The sequence below is a fragment of the Pseudorasbora parva genome, chromosome 4 (assembly GCF_024679245.1).
Source record: "Pseudorasbora parva isolate DD20220531a chromosome 4, ASM2467924v1, whole genome shotgun sequence".
Taxonomy (NCBI): domain Eukaryota; kingdom Metazoa; phylum Chordata; class Actinopteri; order Cypriniformes; family Gobionidae; genus Pseudorasbora; species Pseudorasbora parva.
The window spans coordinates 58,657,728-58,674,542 of NC_090175.1; the positions used below are offsets into that span (position 1 = coordinate 58,657,728).

The 16,815-nt window shown below is 40.8% G+C and overlaps 1 protein-coding gene across 2 annotated transcripts in view; it reads left to right on the top strand.

Moving 5' to 3' along the window:
• ildr1a (immunoglobulin-like domain containing receptor 1a) overlaps positions 1-14,308 on the top strand; it is a 28,563-nt gene extending 14,255 nt beyond the window's left edge. Inside the window, exons 5-8 of one of the 2 annotated variants that reach the window (XM_067442899.1) lie at positions 2,134-2,280; positions 2,451-2,579; positions 3,217-3,964; positions 13,875-14,308. In XM_067442899.1, the coding sequence (XP_067299000.1) occupies positions 2,134-2,280; positions 2,451-2,579; positions 3,217-3,926 (986 nt within the window). In that variant the 3' untranslated portion in view covers positions 3,927-3,964; positions 13,875-14,308. The remainder of the gene's footprint in view (positions 1-2,133; positions 2,281-2,450; positions 2,580-3,216; positions 3,965-13,874) is intronic. The other variant, XM_067442898.1, reaches the window with a different exon arrangement.
• Positions 14,309-16,815: the final 2,507 nt, after the last annotated feature.

Consider the following 16,815-nt stretch of genomic DNA (forward strand, 5'->3'; position numbering starts at 1 on the left):
TTGTGTTATGATTAATGTTGTGTTGTGTTGTCAGATTGGCTGTCGGTGCTGTTGTGTTATGATTAATGTTGTGTTGTGTTGTCAGATTGGCTGACGGTGCTGTTGTGTTATGATTAATGTTGTGTTGTGTTGTCAGATTGGCTGACGGTGCTGTTGTGTTATGATTAATGTTGTGTTGTGTTGTCAGATTGGCTGACGGTGCTGTTGTGTTATGATTAATGTTGTGTTGTGTTGTCAGATTGGCTGACGGTGCTGTTGTGTTATGATTAATGTTGTGTTGTGTTGTCAGATTGGCTGACGGTGCTGTTGTGTTATGATTAATGTTGTGTTGTGTTGTCAGATTGGCTGACGGTGCTGTTGTGTTATGATTAATGTTGTGTTGTGTTGTCAGATTGGCTGTCGGTGCTGTTGTGTTATGATTAATGTTGTGTTGTGTTGTCAGATTGGCTGTCGGTGCTGTTGTGTTATGATTAATGTTGTGTTGTGTTGTCAGATTGGCTGACGGTGCTGTTGTGTTATGATTAATGTTGTGTTGTGTTGTCAGATTGGCTGTCGGTGCTGTTGTGTTATGATTAATGTTGTGTTGTGTTGTCAGATTGGCTGACGGTGCTGTTGTGTTATGATTAATGTTGTGTTGTGTTGTCAGATTGGCTGTCGGTGCTGTTGTGTTATGATTAATGTTGTGTTGTGTTGTCAGATTGGCTGTCGGTGCTGTTGTGTTATGATTAATGTTGTGTTGTGTTGTCAGATTGGCTGACGGTGCTGTTGTGTTATGATTAATGTTGTGTTGTGTTGTCAGATTGGCTGACGGTGCTGTTGTGTTATGATTAATGTTGTGTTGTGTTGTCAGATTGGCTGTCGGTGCTGTTGTGTTATGATTAATGTTGTGTTGTGTTGTCAGATTGGCTGACGGTGCTGTTGTGTTATGATTAATGTTGTGTTGTGTTGTCAGATTGGCTGACGGTGCTGTTGTGTTATGATTAATGTTGTGTTGTGTTGTCAGATTGGCTGTCGGTGCTGTTGTGTTATGATTAATGTTGTGTTGTGTTGTCAGATTGGCTGACGGTGCTGTTGTGTTATGATTAATGTTGTGTTGTGTTGTGTTGTCAGATTGGCTGACGGTGCTGTTGTGTTATGATTAATGTTGTGTTGTGTTGTCAGATTGGCTGACGGTGCTGTTGTGTTATGATTAATGTTGTGTTGTGTTGTCAGATTGGCTGTCGGTGCTGTTGTGTTATGATTAATGTTGTGTTGTGTTGTCAGATTGGCTGACGGTGCTGTTGTGTTATGATTAATGTTGTGTTGTGTTGTCAGATTGGCTGACGGTGCTGTTGTGTTATGATTAATGTTGTGTTGTGTTGTCAGATTGGCTGTCGGTGCTGTTGTGTTATGATTGATGTTGTGTTGTGTTGTCAGATTGGCTGTCGGTGCTGTTGTGTTATGATTAATGTTGTGTTGTGTTGTCAGATTGGCTGACGGTGCTGTTGTGTTATGATTAATGTTGTGTTGTGTTGTGTTGTCAGATTGGCTGACGGTGCTGTTGTGTTATGATTAATGTTGTGTTGTGTTGTCAGATTGGCTGACGGTGCTGTTGTGTTATGATTAATGTTGTGTTGTGTTGTCAGATTGGCTGTCGGTGCTGTTGTGTTATGATTAATGTTGTGTTGTGTTGTCAGATTGGCTGACGGTGCTGTTGTGTTATGATTAATGTTGTGTTGTGTTGTCAGATTGGCTGACGGTGCTGTTGTGTTATGATTAATGTTGTGTTGTGTTGTCAGATTGGCTGTCGGTGCTGTTGTGTTATGATTAATGTTGTGTTGTGTTGTCAGATTGGCTGTCGGTGCTGTTGTGTTATGATTAATGTTGTGTTGTGTTGTCAGATTGGCTGTCGGTGCTGTTGTGTTATGATTAATGTTGTGTTGTGTTGTCAGATTGGCTGTCGGTGCTGTTGTGTTATGATTAATGTTGTGTTGTGTTGTCAGATTGGCTGACGGTGCTGTTGTGTTATGATTAATGTTGTTGTGTTGTCAGATTGGCTGTCGGTGCTGTTGTGTTATGATTAATGTTGTGTTGTGTTGTCAGATTGGCTGACGGTGCTGTTGTGTTATGATTAATGTTGTGTTGTGTTGTCAGATTGGCTGACGGTGCTGTTGATTGTGTTGGGAGCGCTGATGCTGGTGCTCCTGCTGTGTGTTTGCTGCTGCCAGTGCTGTCCGCAGAAGTGCTGCTGTTACGTCCGGTGCCCATGCTGCCCACAGACCTGCTGCTGCCCCGAGAAAGGTACTCCACACACACACACACACACACACACACACACACACACACACACACACACACACACACACACACACACACACACACACACACACACGTGCGCACGCTCGCTCACTCACTCACTTGCACACATGCACACACACACCCTGCGTAACACTCTGTGTGTGTGTGTTCAGCCGTGATGCAGCACCGGATGATAAAGGAGGCCCAGAAGGCCATGTCCCCGTGGATGAACGGTCAGCCGCTCTACGCTCCGATGAGCCACCACAGCTCCGGCTACCAGATGAACCCCATGCTGTACGCAGGTCAGTCCCAGCACTTATTCAACAACACTAAACAACATTATTTTTCTCACTCCACTGGGAGATTATTTAGCTTATTTTAAGCAAAAACTCACTTAAATTTGAGTTATTTTCCCAAAACAAGACAATTACTTTCACTTGTCTAGTAAATGTTTCTTAATGTAAGAATGTTTAGATGTTTGGACTAGAAACGAGACAAAAATGCTTAGTAAGAAAAGCAATTTTCCCTGTGTATGCCTAATCTGATGAAGTTATTTTACAACATTTATAATATATGCTTCTGAAAACACTGGACCACGGCGACCTCATGATCGCAGTCGTGATAGTCTGCCTCAAACCTTCTGGATTCTCATGGAGGTTTAGCTGCGACTGCTTGATCTATTCATTTATCTGAGGCAGTCCCACTTTAACCCCTGATTATAAAGGCATATGACTTATTCAGTGACTTTATGACTGAATGTATTTTCAGAAGCTCGTGCCGCTTGGCTTCATATTTTGCTTCTACACTGCAAAAAAAGCTCTTCTTACTCAGTAATTGTGTCTTGTTTCTTAAATCAAGATGCATTTACTAGATAAGTAAAACAACATAATTTCCCTTGAATTTTAATATTTTGCCTTGACTTGAGTCTCTGATTTTCAGGTTCATCATCAGGGAAGGGTCCCATGACGCCGGTCCCACTGCCCCATCCACAGATGCATCCGCAGATGCATCCACAGATGCCGGTTAACATGCCGCCTCCCAGTATCCACGGCAACGGGAGTGTTCATGGGACCAATCAGGTGTTGGATTACCTGGAGAGCCAGGTGCGCGGCATGGATGCGAATGCTCCGCTCCTGCAGCCCCGCACCACGCTGCCGCCACCCCCGCAGCACATGCCCCACCGCGTGCCGTTCTCCGCCGGCCCTCCCAGCATGCTCTCCGGCCTGGAGGATGGCCCCGCCTCCCGCCGCAATCCAGCCGGATCCGGATCGCGAGGCCAGCCGCACTCCAGCGGGTCATCTGGATACGGCCACCGCTATCCGGCCATCCCACGGAGCTACAGCCAGGAGGACATGCTGGACAGCCGGAGCCGTGCCGGAGGATACAGGCCTCGCTCGCGCTCCCGAGACGATCTGCTGACGCTCCAGCCCCGAGGCCCGCCGAAACGCGACGATTATTCCCCTCCGCACCGCCGCGGTGATTATTCCCCGCCCCGCCGTGGATCCTGGAGCTCGGCCAATGAGGACAGCAGCCGGCGCGGAGACGCTCGCGGATCTCGAGGATGGGCCGATCATCCTCCCACCTACAGCGAGTACGAGCCCGGGAAGAAGCCGGTCAAGCGTCCGGAGCGCTTCTCTGTAAGAGTCTGAGCGGGTTACTAACACCGAGCACGTTTACATGCACACCTGTAAGATGATAACTCATAAATATCAGCTTATTAATAACCAGTTTCCCCCGTTTACATGCACACCAGTAAACTGATAACTCGCACATATCAGCTTATTAATAACCAGTTTCCCCGTTTACATGCACACCAGTAAACCGAAAACTCACACATATCAGCTTATTAATAACCAGTTTCCCTGTTTACATGCACACCAGTAAACCGATAACTCACACATATCAGCTTATTAATAACCAGTTTCCCCCGTTTACATGCACACCAGTAAACCGATAACTCACACATATCAGCTTATTAATAACCAGTTTCCTCCGTTTACATGCACACCAGTAAACCGATAACTCGCACATATCAGCTGATTAATAACCAGTTTCCCTGTTTACATGCACACCAGTAAACCGATAACTCACACATATCAGCTTATTAATAACCAGTTTCCCCGTTTACATGCACACCAGTAAACCGATAACTCACACATATCAGCTTATTAATAACCAGTTTCCCCGTTTACATGCACACCAGTAAACCGATAACTCACACATATCAGCTTATTAATAACCAGTTTCCCCGTTTACATGCACACCAGTAAACCGATAACTCGCACATATCAGCTGATTAATAACCAGTTTCCCCGTTTACATGCACACCAGTAAACCGATAACTCACACATATCAGCTTATTAATAACCAGTTTCCCCCGTTTACATGCACACCAGTAAACCGATAACTCACACATATCAGCTTATTAATAACCAGTTTCCCCGTTTACATGCACACCAGTAAACCGATAACTCACATATCAGCTTATTAATAACCAGTTTCCCCCGTTTACATGCACACCAGTAAACCGATAACTCACACATATCAGCTGATTAATAACCAGTTTCCCCGTTTACATACACACCAGTAAACCGATAACTCACACATATCAGCTGATTAATAACCAGTTTCCCCGTTTACATGCACACCAGTAAACCGATAACTCACACATATCAGCTTATTAATAACCAGTTTTCCCGTTTACATGCACACCAGTAAACCGATAACTCTCACATATCAGCTTATTAATAACCAGTTTCCCCCGTTTACATGCACACCAGTAAACCGATAACTCACACATATCAGCTTATTAATAACCAGTTTTCCCGTTTACATGCACACCAGTAAACCGATAACTCACATATCAGCTTATTAATAACCAGTTTCCCCGTTTACATGCACACCAGTAAACCGATAACTCACATATCAGCTTATTAATAACCAGTTTCCCCCGTTTACATGCACACCAGTAAACCGATAACTCACACATATCAGCTGATTAATAACCAGTTTCCTCCGTTTACATGCGCACCAGTAAACCGATAACTCGCACATATCAGCTTATTAATAACCAGTTTCCCCCGTTTACATGCACACCAGTAAACCGATAACTCGCACACATCAGCTTATTAATAACCAGTTTCCCCCGTTTACATGCACACCAGTAAACCAATAACTCACACATATCAGCTTATTAATAACCAGTTTCCCCCGTTTACATGCACACCAGTAAACCGATAACTCACACATATCAGCTTATTAATAACCAGTTTCCCCCGTTTACATGCACACCAGTAAACCGATGACTCACACATCAGCTTATTAATAACCAGTTTCCCCCGTTTACATGCACACCAGTAAACCGATAACTCACACATATCAGCTGATTAATAACCAGTTTCCTCCGTTTACATGCACACCAGTAAACCGATAACTCACACATCAGCTTATTAATAACCAGTTTCCCCCGTTTACATGCACACCAATAAACCGATAACTCACACATCAGCTTATTAATAACCAGTTTCCCCCGTTTACATGCACACCAGTAAACCGATAACTCACACATATCAGCTTATTAATAACCAGTTTCCCCCGTTTACATGCACACCAGTAAACCGATAACTCACATATCAGCTTATTAATAACCAGTTTCCTCCGTTTACATGCACACCAGTAAACCGATAACTCACACATATCAGCTTATTAATAACCAGTTTCCCCCGTTTACATGCACACCAGTAAACCGATAACTCACACATATCAGCTTATTAATAACCAGTTTCCCCCGTTTACATGCACACCAGTAAACCGATAACTCACACATCAGCTTATTAATAACCAGTTTCCCCCGTTTACATGCACACCAGTAAACCGATAACTCACACATATCAGCTTATTAATAACCAGTTTCCCCCGTTTACATGCACACCAGTAAACCGATAACTCACACATCAGCTTATTAATAACCAGTTTCCTCCGTTTACATGCACACCAGTAAACCGATAACTCACACATCAGCTTATTAATAACCAGTTTCCTCCGTTTACATGCACACCAGTAAACCGATAACTCACACATATCAGCTTATTAATAACCAGTTTTCCCCGTTTACATGCACACCAGTAAACCGATAACTCTCACATATCAGCTGATTAATAACCAGTTTCCCCCGTTTACATGCACACCAGTAAACCGATAACTCACACATATCAGCTTATTAATAACCAGTTTCCCCCGTTTACATGCACACCAGTAAACCGATAACTCACACACATCAGCTTATTAATAACCAGTTTCCCTCGTTTACATGCACACCAGTAAACCGATAACTCACACATATCAGCTTATTAATAACCAGTTTCCCCCGTTTACATGCACACCAGTAAACCGATAACTCACACACATCAGCTTATTAATAACCAGTTTCCCTCGTTTACATGCACACCAGTAAACCGATAACTCACACATATCAGCTTATTAATAACCAGTTTCCCCCGTTTACATGCACACCAGTAAACCGATAACTCACACATATCAGCTTATTAATAACCAGTTTCCCCCGTTTACATGCACACCAGTAAACCGATAACTCACACACATCAGCTTATTAATAACCAGTTTCCCTCGTTTACATGCGTACCAGTAAACCGATAACTCACACATATCAGCTTATTAATAACGAGTTTCCCCCGTTTACATGCACACCAGTAAACCGATAACTCACACATATCAGCTTATTAATAACCAGTTTCCCCCGTTTACATGCACACCAGTAAACCGATAACTCACACATATCAGCTTATTAATAACCAGTTTCCCTCGTTTACATGCACACCAGTAAACCGATAACTCACACATATCAGCTTATTAATAACCAGTTTCCCCCGTTTACATGCACACCAGTAAACCGATAACTCACACATCAGCTTATTAATAACCAGTTTCCTCCGTTTACATGCACACCAGTAAACCGATAACTCACACATATCAGCTGATTAATAACCAGTTTCCCCGTTTACATGCACACCAGTAAACCGATAACTCTCACATATCAGCTTATTAATAACCAGTTTCCCCCGTTTACATGCACACCAGTAAACTGATAACTCACACATATCAGCTTATTAATAACCAGTTTTCCCGTTTACATGCACACCAGTAAACCGATAACTCTCACATATCAGCTTATTAATAACCAGTTTCCCCCGTTTACATGCACACCAGTAAACCGATAACTCACACATATCAGCTGATTAATAACCAGTTTCCTCCGTTTACATGCACACCAGTAAACCGATAACTCACACATCAGCTTATTAATAACCAGTTTCCCCCGTTTACATGCACACCAATAAACCGATAACTCACACATCAGCTTATTAATAACCAGTTTCCCCCGTTTACATGCACACCAGTAAACCGATAACTCACACATATCAGCTTATTAATAACCAGTTTCCCCCGTTTACATGCACACCAGTAAACCGATAACTCACATATCAGCTTATTAATAACCAGTTTCCTCCGTTTACATGCACACCAGTAAACCGATAACTCACACATATCAGCTTATTAATAACCAGTTTCCCCCGTTTACATGCACACCAGTAAACCGATAACTCACACATATCAGCTTATTAATAACCAGTTTCCCCCGTTTACATGCACACCAGTAAACCGATAACTCACACATATCAGCTGATTAATAACCAGTTTCCCCGTTTACATCCACACCAGTAAACCGATAACTCACACATATCAGCTTATTAATAACCAGTTTCCCCCGTTTACATGCACACCAGTAAACCGATAACTCACACATATCAGCTTATTAATAACCAGTTTCCTCCGTTTACATGCACACCAGTAAACCGATAACTCACACATATCAGCTTATTAATAACCAGTTTCCCCCGTTTACATGCACACCAGTAAACCGATAACTCACACATATCAGCTTATTAATAACCAGTTTCCCCCGTTTACATGCACACCAGTAAACCGATAACTCACACATATCAGCTGATTAATAACCAGTTTCCCCGTTTACATACACACCAGTAAACCGATAACTCACACATATCAGCTTATTAATAACCAGTTTCCCCCGTTTACATGCACACCAGTAAACCGATAACTCACACATATCAGCTTATTAATAACCAGTTTCCCTGTTTACATGCACACCAGTAAACCGATAACTCACACATATCAGCTTATTAATAACCAGTTTCCCTGTTTACATGCACACCAGTAAACCGATAACTCACATATCAGCTTATTAATAACCAGTTTCCCCCGTTTACATGCACACCAGTAAACCGATAACTCACACATATCAGCTGATTAATAACCAGTTTCCTCCGTTTTCATATTTACACCAGTAAACCGATAACTCACACATATCAGCTTATTAATAACCAGTTTCCCCCGTTTACATGCACACCAGTAAACCGATAACTCACACATCAGCTTATTAATAACCAGTTTCCCCCGTTTACATGCACACCAATAAACCGATAACTCACACATCAGCTTATTAATAACCAGTTTCCCCCATTTACATGCACACCAGTAAACCGATAACTCTCACATATCAGCTTATTAATAACCAGTTTCCCCCGTTTACATGCACACCAGTAAACCGATTACTCACACATATCAGCTTATTAATAACCAGTTTCCTCCGTTTACATGCACACCAGTAAACCGATAACTCTCACATATCAGCTGATTAATAACCAGTTTCCCCCGTTTACATGCACACCAGTAAACCGATAACTCACACATATCAGCTTATTAATAACCAGTTTCCCCCGTTTACATGCACACCAGTAAACCGATAACTCACACATATCAGCTTATTAATAACCAGTTTCCCCCGTTTACATGCACACCAGTAAACCGATAACTCACACATATCAGCTTATTAATAACCAGTTTCCCCCGTTTACATGCACACCAGTAAACCGATAACTCACACATATCAGCTTATTAATAACCAGTTTCCCCCGTTTACATGCACACCAGTAAACCGATAACTCACACATCAGCTTATTAATAACCAGTTTCCCCCGTTTACATGCACACCAGTAAACCGATAGCTCACACATCAGCTTATTAATAACCAGTTTCCCCCGTTTACATGCACACCAATAAACCGATAACTCACACATCAGCTTATTAATAACCAGTTTCCCCCATTTACATGCACACCAGTAAACCGATAACTCTCACATATCAGCTTATTAATAACCAGTTTCCCCCGTTTACATGCACACCAGTAAACCGATTACTCACACATATCAGCTTATTAATAACCAGTTTCCTCCGTTTACATGCACACCAGTAAACCGATAACTCTCACATATCAGCTGATTAATAACCAGTTTCCCCCGTTTACATGCACACCAGTAAACCGATAACTCACACATATCAGCTTATTAATAACCAGTTTCCCCCGTTTACATGCACACCAGTAAACCGATAACTCACACATATCAGCTTATTAATAACCAGTTTCCCTGTTTACATGCACACCAGTAAACCGATAACTCACACATATCAGCTTATTAATAACCAGTTTCCTCCGTTTACATGCACACCAGTAAACAGATAACTCACACGTCAGCTTATTAATAACCAGTTTCCCCCGTTTACATGCACACCAGTAAACCGATAACTCACACGTCAGCTTATTAATAACCAGTTTCCTCCGTTTACATGCACACCAGTAAACCGATAACTCACACGTCAGCTTATTAATAACCAGTTTCCCCCGTTTACATGCACACCAGTAAACCGATAACTCACACATATCAGCTGATTAATAACCAGTTTCCCCCGTTTACATGCACACCAGTAAACCGATAACTCACACATATCAGCTGATTAATAACCAGTTTCCTCCGTTTACATGCACACCAGTAAACAGATAACTCACACATATCAGCTTATTAATAACCAGTTTCCCCCATTTACATGCACACCAGTAAACCGATAACTCACACATATCAGCTTATTAATAACCAGTTTCCCCCGTTTACATGCACACCAGTAAACCGATAACTCACACATATCAGCTTATTAATAACCAGTTTCCTCCGTTTACATGCACACCAGTAAACCGATAACTCACATATCAACTTATTAATAACCAGTTTCCTCCGTTTACATGCACACCAGTAAACTGATAACTCGCACATATCAGCTTATTAATAACCAGTTTCCCCCGTTTACATGCACACCAGTAAACCGATAACTCACACATATCAGCTTATTAATAACCAGTTTCCTCCGTTTACATGCACACCAGTAAACCGATAACTCGCACATATCAGCTTATTAATAACCAGTTTCCTCCGTTTACATGCACACCAATAAACCGATAACTCACACATATCAGCTTATTAATAACCAGTTTCCCCCGTTTACAGGCACACCAGTAAACCGATAACTCGCACATATCAGCTTATTAATAACCAGTTTCCTCCGTTTACATGCACAACAGTAAACCGATAACTCACACATATCAGCTTATTAATAACCAGTTTCCTCCGTTTACATGCACACCAGTAAACCGATAACTCACACATATCAGCTTATTAATAACCAGTTTCCCCCGTTTACAGGCACACCAGTAAACCGATAACTCACACATATCAGCTTATTAATAACCAGTTTCCCCGTTTACATGCACACCAGTAAACCGATAACTCACACATATCAACTTATTAATAACCAGTTTCCCCCGTTTGCATGCACACCAGTAAACCGATAACTCACATATCAGCTTATTAATAACCAGTTTCCCCCGTTTGCATGCACACCAGTAAACCGATAACTCACACATATCAGCTTATTAATAACCAGTTTCCCCGTTTACATGCACACCAGTAAACCGATAACTCACACATATCAGCTTATTAATAACCAGTTTCCCCCGTTTACATGCACACCAGTAAACCGATAACTCACACATATCAGCTTATTAATAACCAGTTTCCTCCGTTTACATGCACACCAGTAAACCGATAACTCACACATATCAGCTTATTAATAACCAGTTTCCCCGTTTACATGCACACCAGTAAACCGATAACTCACACATATCAGCTTATTAATAACCAGTTTCCCCGTTTACATGCACACCAGTAAACCGATAACTCACACATATCAGCTTATTAATAACCAGTTTCCCCCGTTTACATGCACACCAGTAAACCGATAACTCACACATATCAGCTTATTAATAACCAGTTTCCCCCGTTTGGGAGTATCCAAAATGTTTCGTCAGTTGTGATATTAAGTAAAGCTTGCAAACGTGCTGGCGGTCAAACGCGCTCATTGTCAGTCTCCTCTAATCATACTAACATGACCCAAACGTTTGCAAACATCACATGAGCACTTTCTCATTTAAATCTTAAATGTGATCTTATTTTGCAAAATTCCCTTTTACATGGTGTTTGAAGATAAGTGTGTCGGCAGTGATAATGAGACAAATCCACCCACTCTTTGTTTATAATCCCCATAAATCATAAGCCAGTGTCCCAGATTTTGCTTTTATGATGTCACAGCATAATAGCCCCGCCCATGACTGGTGACAGTATTAGCATAGCTCCTCCCAGGCCCGTTGCAAGGGGGGGGGGCGAGACCCTGTGCGAATGTGATGTGCGAGGCCCATGGCTATATTAAAGGGGTCTATAGTGACGGACAATTTGTTGTTTATGTGGATATTTAAAAATAAAATAAAATCGTATATTCAGTTTAACAGCATTGGGTTAAAGAAGTTAAACTGTAACTGAACTGTGCACATTTTGATGCTTAAATGATGTTCTCTGAACGCGTTTGCAAATCGGCCTGAATCCACCTGAGTTCGTTTGGACCGTTCTCTCAGTAGCGGCGCTTCCATTACAGATTGGAACAGAACCTTTGTGATATTTAGGCTACTAAATGTCAATAAAAAAACTATTGCAAACTGATGCCGTTTCCATTAACTGCTGTTATGCGACTGAAACTTTTTTTTTTTTCCGCATTTAGATTTACAGTTATGCGTTTGGCAGACGCTTTTATCCAAAGCGACTTACATTGCATTCAAGGTACACATTTTACATTTTTGTCAATTCTTGCTTTCCCTGGGAATCGAACCCATGACCTGACTCGTGCCGTCTTCCAGAGTCGCGGTCAGAGCTGATTCGACAGACCGCCGCCGTTCGCCAGTTTCTGTGTTTACTAGAAGAACGCAAACGCAACTCGGCCGTCGTCATTATGGCCCCGCCCACCGACTCTATACACGATGTGATTGGCCCGTGCAGAGTGAGGGGAACACAGCTCAGAAGGGTATTGAGAGTTCCTTGACGACACTCGCGGCAGATTAGAGTTGCTGCCGCTAGGGTGCGTCTAGATTTCTAGGCTACCCAGCACCGCAATAGCCGTTATTATTAATGGAAGGATAGGCGTTATCCACACATTCAATCAAATTAAAAGAACCAAATGTTTGAATTTGCATGGTGAGAACTCAAAGGGTTTTTTTTTTTTCGTTTAGTTTTTTTTTCTGTTATTTTGGCTTCGAATTTCGTTTGTTAGAAATATGAACTGAATTTAGACATGCTCTTAAAATTAAAAACTTTGCGTATAATACAAATAAATGTTTTAAATGAAGACGGCGTTTGGAGTGAGTGCATGCAAAATAATCCGTTCTCTGAATCAACACAAATAAAAGTATACCGTTTATAGTTTATAATCGTCTTATCTTTATGGATAAAAATGTCTATTGTATTGTGAGTTACATCCGCTGTCATAAAGGACAGTCACTATGCGCCGACGACTTCGTCGGCCATGGGTTAAAGAAAACGTTTGAATGAATGTTTAAATATTAGCCTATAATATTTTTTTTAATTTCATATATTGATTATTAAAAAAGCAGCATGAGTAAGATGGGTTCTACATAAGATGTGCATATGTCTGGAGTCATGGAGTGGGGTCAGGCATTGGGTATTGTTTTGAATAAAAGTCTTTATTTAAAGTGAATTTCGTTCAGTTTTTCAGTGAGCGCGGATTTCTCTACGGGCCTGACGTGTGATGCCGCGCTGACTGACTGATATATGCGCATAAATCACTGTCCACACAAAGAAAAATATTGCAAGTTAGCCTTCTACATAATAAAATTTAAACAAGTAGAATAATGCAGCATCACGGTACACATTTTTAGCGATGTCTATGTCTTTTAACAATTATAGTATTTTACAGGACAAACTATTGGTTTTTTACATCACGTCAGATGATGCCGAGCCGCATGTTTATCTCCTCGCTCGAGTGCAAACACGAATGCTACGTGATAAACATGTTTTACACTGCGCTGCTTTCTGTTTGACCTCTAGGCTCCGCCCTCTTCTGGAAAGGGGGTGGGGAGCAGCAGCTCATTTGCATTTAAAGACACACACACAAACTTTATTGCATTTTGGGAATGGTATAATACATGATCTGTCGGGAGAACTGAGATCAAATGAGTTTGTTTGTACAGACGCATGATCATCAGGTTTAGTTTATTTACTCTTATATCTTGTGTTAATCTTCGCTCTCGTCTTCCTCCGCAGGATAAAAGCTCCCGCAGCGGCACCAGTATCGTCATCTGAAGCTCCTGATCCCAGAGCTTTTGCTCAATACGTCTGAAGGATGGGCTGTTGTGCAGAGCGCAACTTGAATGTGAATATGAATGAACATCTTCTTTAGCTGTAATGATATGGCTTTAATTGGGTTTAGGGATTTATCTGTGTAAATATCCCACTTTTTAATATATTGAGGTTGTTTTAGCAGTTACAGCAGATGCTTTAACACTTGGGGACGAATCTCTGAATGCTCATTATGATGTCTGTAAAAGAAGTTATTGCGATATGTTCTCTGCCTCTGGCTGCATAAAACACTGCAAAAAATGCTTCTCTTATTTAGTATTTTTGTCTTGTTTCTAGTCAAAATATCTAAAAATTCTTACATTAAGAAACATTTACTTGACAAGCAAAAATTATTGTCTTGCTTTGAGAAAAAATAACTCAAAATGAAGAGAGTTTTTGCTTAAAATAAGATAAATAATCTTGTTTTCTGTTTGAATTAAGATTATTTTTCTCACCCCATTGGCAGATTATTGATCTTATTTTTAGATATTTTGACTAAAAACAAAAATGCTAAGTAAGAAGAGCTTTTTTTGCAGTGCACCAGAATAACTGTATTTATGTTTTATTGTTTTATTGATCATGCTCAGGTCAAGCTGTTCTTTAGCCTTTTTGTAAATAATGTTTTTATGGAACTTGTTATCGCATCTGAAGTTTTCCGTCTTGCGTTGATCCTGCATCCCATGACCAGCCTCTGAATGATGAAGGACTTGCACATGTTCTGTTGTTCATTTATGAAGGACTGTCTGTTATGTTTTGTTTCTTTACGTCTTGTGTGGACAGAAATCTTCCTTTTCCACTTGCATAAATAAATCTGCCAATACATCAGCAAACGTGTTCATCTGTGCTTAGATCAGATCTCATCACACCAACCCTTTTGGACAACTTCTGCCAGACCGGAGACTCGCGTTACAAGTCTGACTTTCTGACCATTAGGCCATGACTGTACCACAAAGCAAAATAATAGCTGGCTTAGTTATAAACACAATATTTAAATGTGACATCGTGACAAATGTGATCGTTTTAGATGTGTTTATTTTACTGTACAGTAAACCCATCAGGAGCCTGTACCATGAAGCCGGATATGTTTAAGCTTAGTTTGTGCCAATCCTGGGCTTTAGGCACCATTAATGGAGCTTCGCTATTAGCTGTGTCCATCACCATGGTATCTAAGCAGGTTATGTTTTGGATAAGAGATCAGAATGAAATTGGACCAATCAGCTGTAAGCAAAGTGACACGCCTCTGATGCAATAAAGCCACGCCCCCTATTTCCAAATTAAAGGTCACGACATAAACTCTGCCGCAGTATTGTCCTGTCTGACGCTGTGAAGCTGCTTTGAAACAATCGTCATTGTAAAAGCGCGATATAAATAAAGCTGATTGATTGACATAGAAAATGTTTTTAAAGACTAAAGCATCTGGCTTTTAACAATGCTTATTTAAAATAATAATAATTTAGAATGATTTAGATATCATTTATGTGATATTTATACCCTTAATAAATTACACGTATCATTTCAGTTCATTATTAATACGCACTTTGTTAAATTAAACAACCTAAATAAAGGTCATAAAAGTAAACATTGAAATCAAAAAAGCTATAAAAATGATTACATGTGAGTTTAAATGTTCAATTCTCTAAACAAGAGCTGGACAAAATACACAACTTCATTAATTAAGTAACGGTAACAGTACTGCTGGTCAAATATTACTCCGTTACGAGTGAAAGTTGTAAAAACAGATTTTTACTGCAGTAAAAGTGCAGAAGTATTTGTTTTCAGAAGTACTTCAGTATCAAAAGTAAATGTCCTTCTTTATGTCGCCGCATTATTGTATTATAGTTGTATAAATGCACATTATGCCATCATGGTTTAAGCCAGTCAGTGACGCTCCATCTGACACACTAGCAGACGACTAACTTAAACTCATTTAAATACTTGTAGAAAAGTTACAAAGCTGCTGTCACTTTAAGGCCGAATGACAAAAATACATTTTCTGTCTTTTCTCAGTCTAGAAGGCACCAAATTAAAAAATAATGTCACATTTCTACAACATTAATGACCCAGTTTAAATACAGATTCATCTTCCCAGTAGCCCTTTAAGTACAGGACTCGAGTAAATGTGCTTAGTTACTGTCCAGCTCTGGTGTCAACTAAACTAACTTCATGACTTTTACTTGCATTGACAGATTGGATTTTCTTTAAGTTATCCTCTTTCATAGACGGCTCTTTTCTTCTGGCTGTGTAAATGTGTTCAAATTCTTAATATTTTCAATCCTGTTATATTCTGCAGAAGAGAGAGATGAATGACCGTTCCAGAGGATAATGTCACAGATAAACTCCTAAACTCCAGACCGGATCAAAGCCGGGATAGAATGGTTTGGTTTTGTCAACTCAATACTAATCCTGTAACCTTGAGTTTGTTAAACCATCGAGCCACAGGCCCCAGTTCCCAGCGTTTTCTCTCCCTCTTTGTGTGTGTGTGTGTGTGTGTGTGCGTGCGTGCGTGCGTGCGTGCGTGTGTGTGTGTGTGTGTGTGTGTGTGTGTGTGTGTGTGTTGGTTCCTTGTATGGCTATACTTGTGAGGGCACAAATGTCCTCACTTATATAGTAAACTATTATGACAGCTGGTCCTCGCTAGTTAAAAAGGGTTACAAATCGGCCAAAACATGTTTTTATGGGATGGGTAGGTTTAGGGATAGGACATATAATTAACCTAAAATAAAATCAATGGAAGTCTATGCAATATTCTCACTAATATAGTGAAACAAACGTGTGTGTGTGTGTGTGTGTGTGTGTGTGTGTGTGTGTGTGTGTGTGTGTGTGTGTGTGTGTTAGTAATGCGCCTGCGCAGTACGCGCCAGACGCG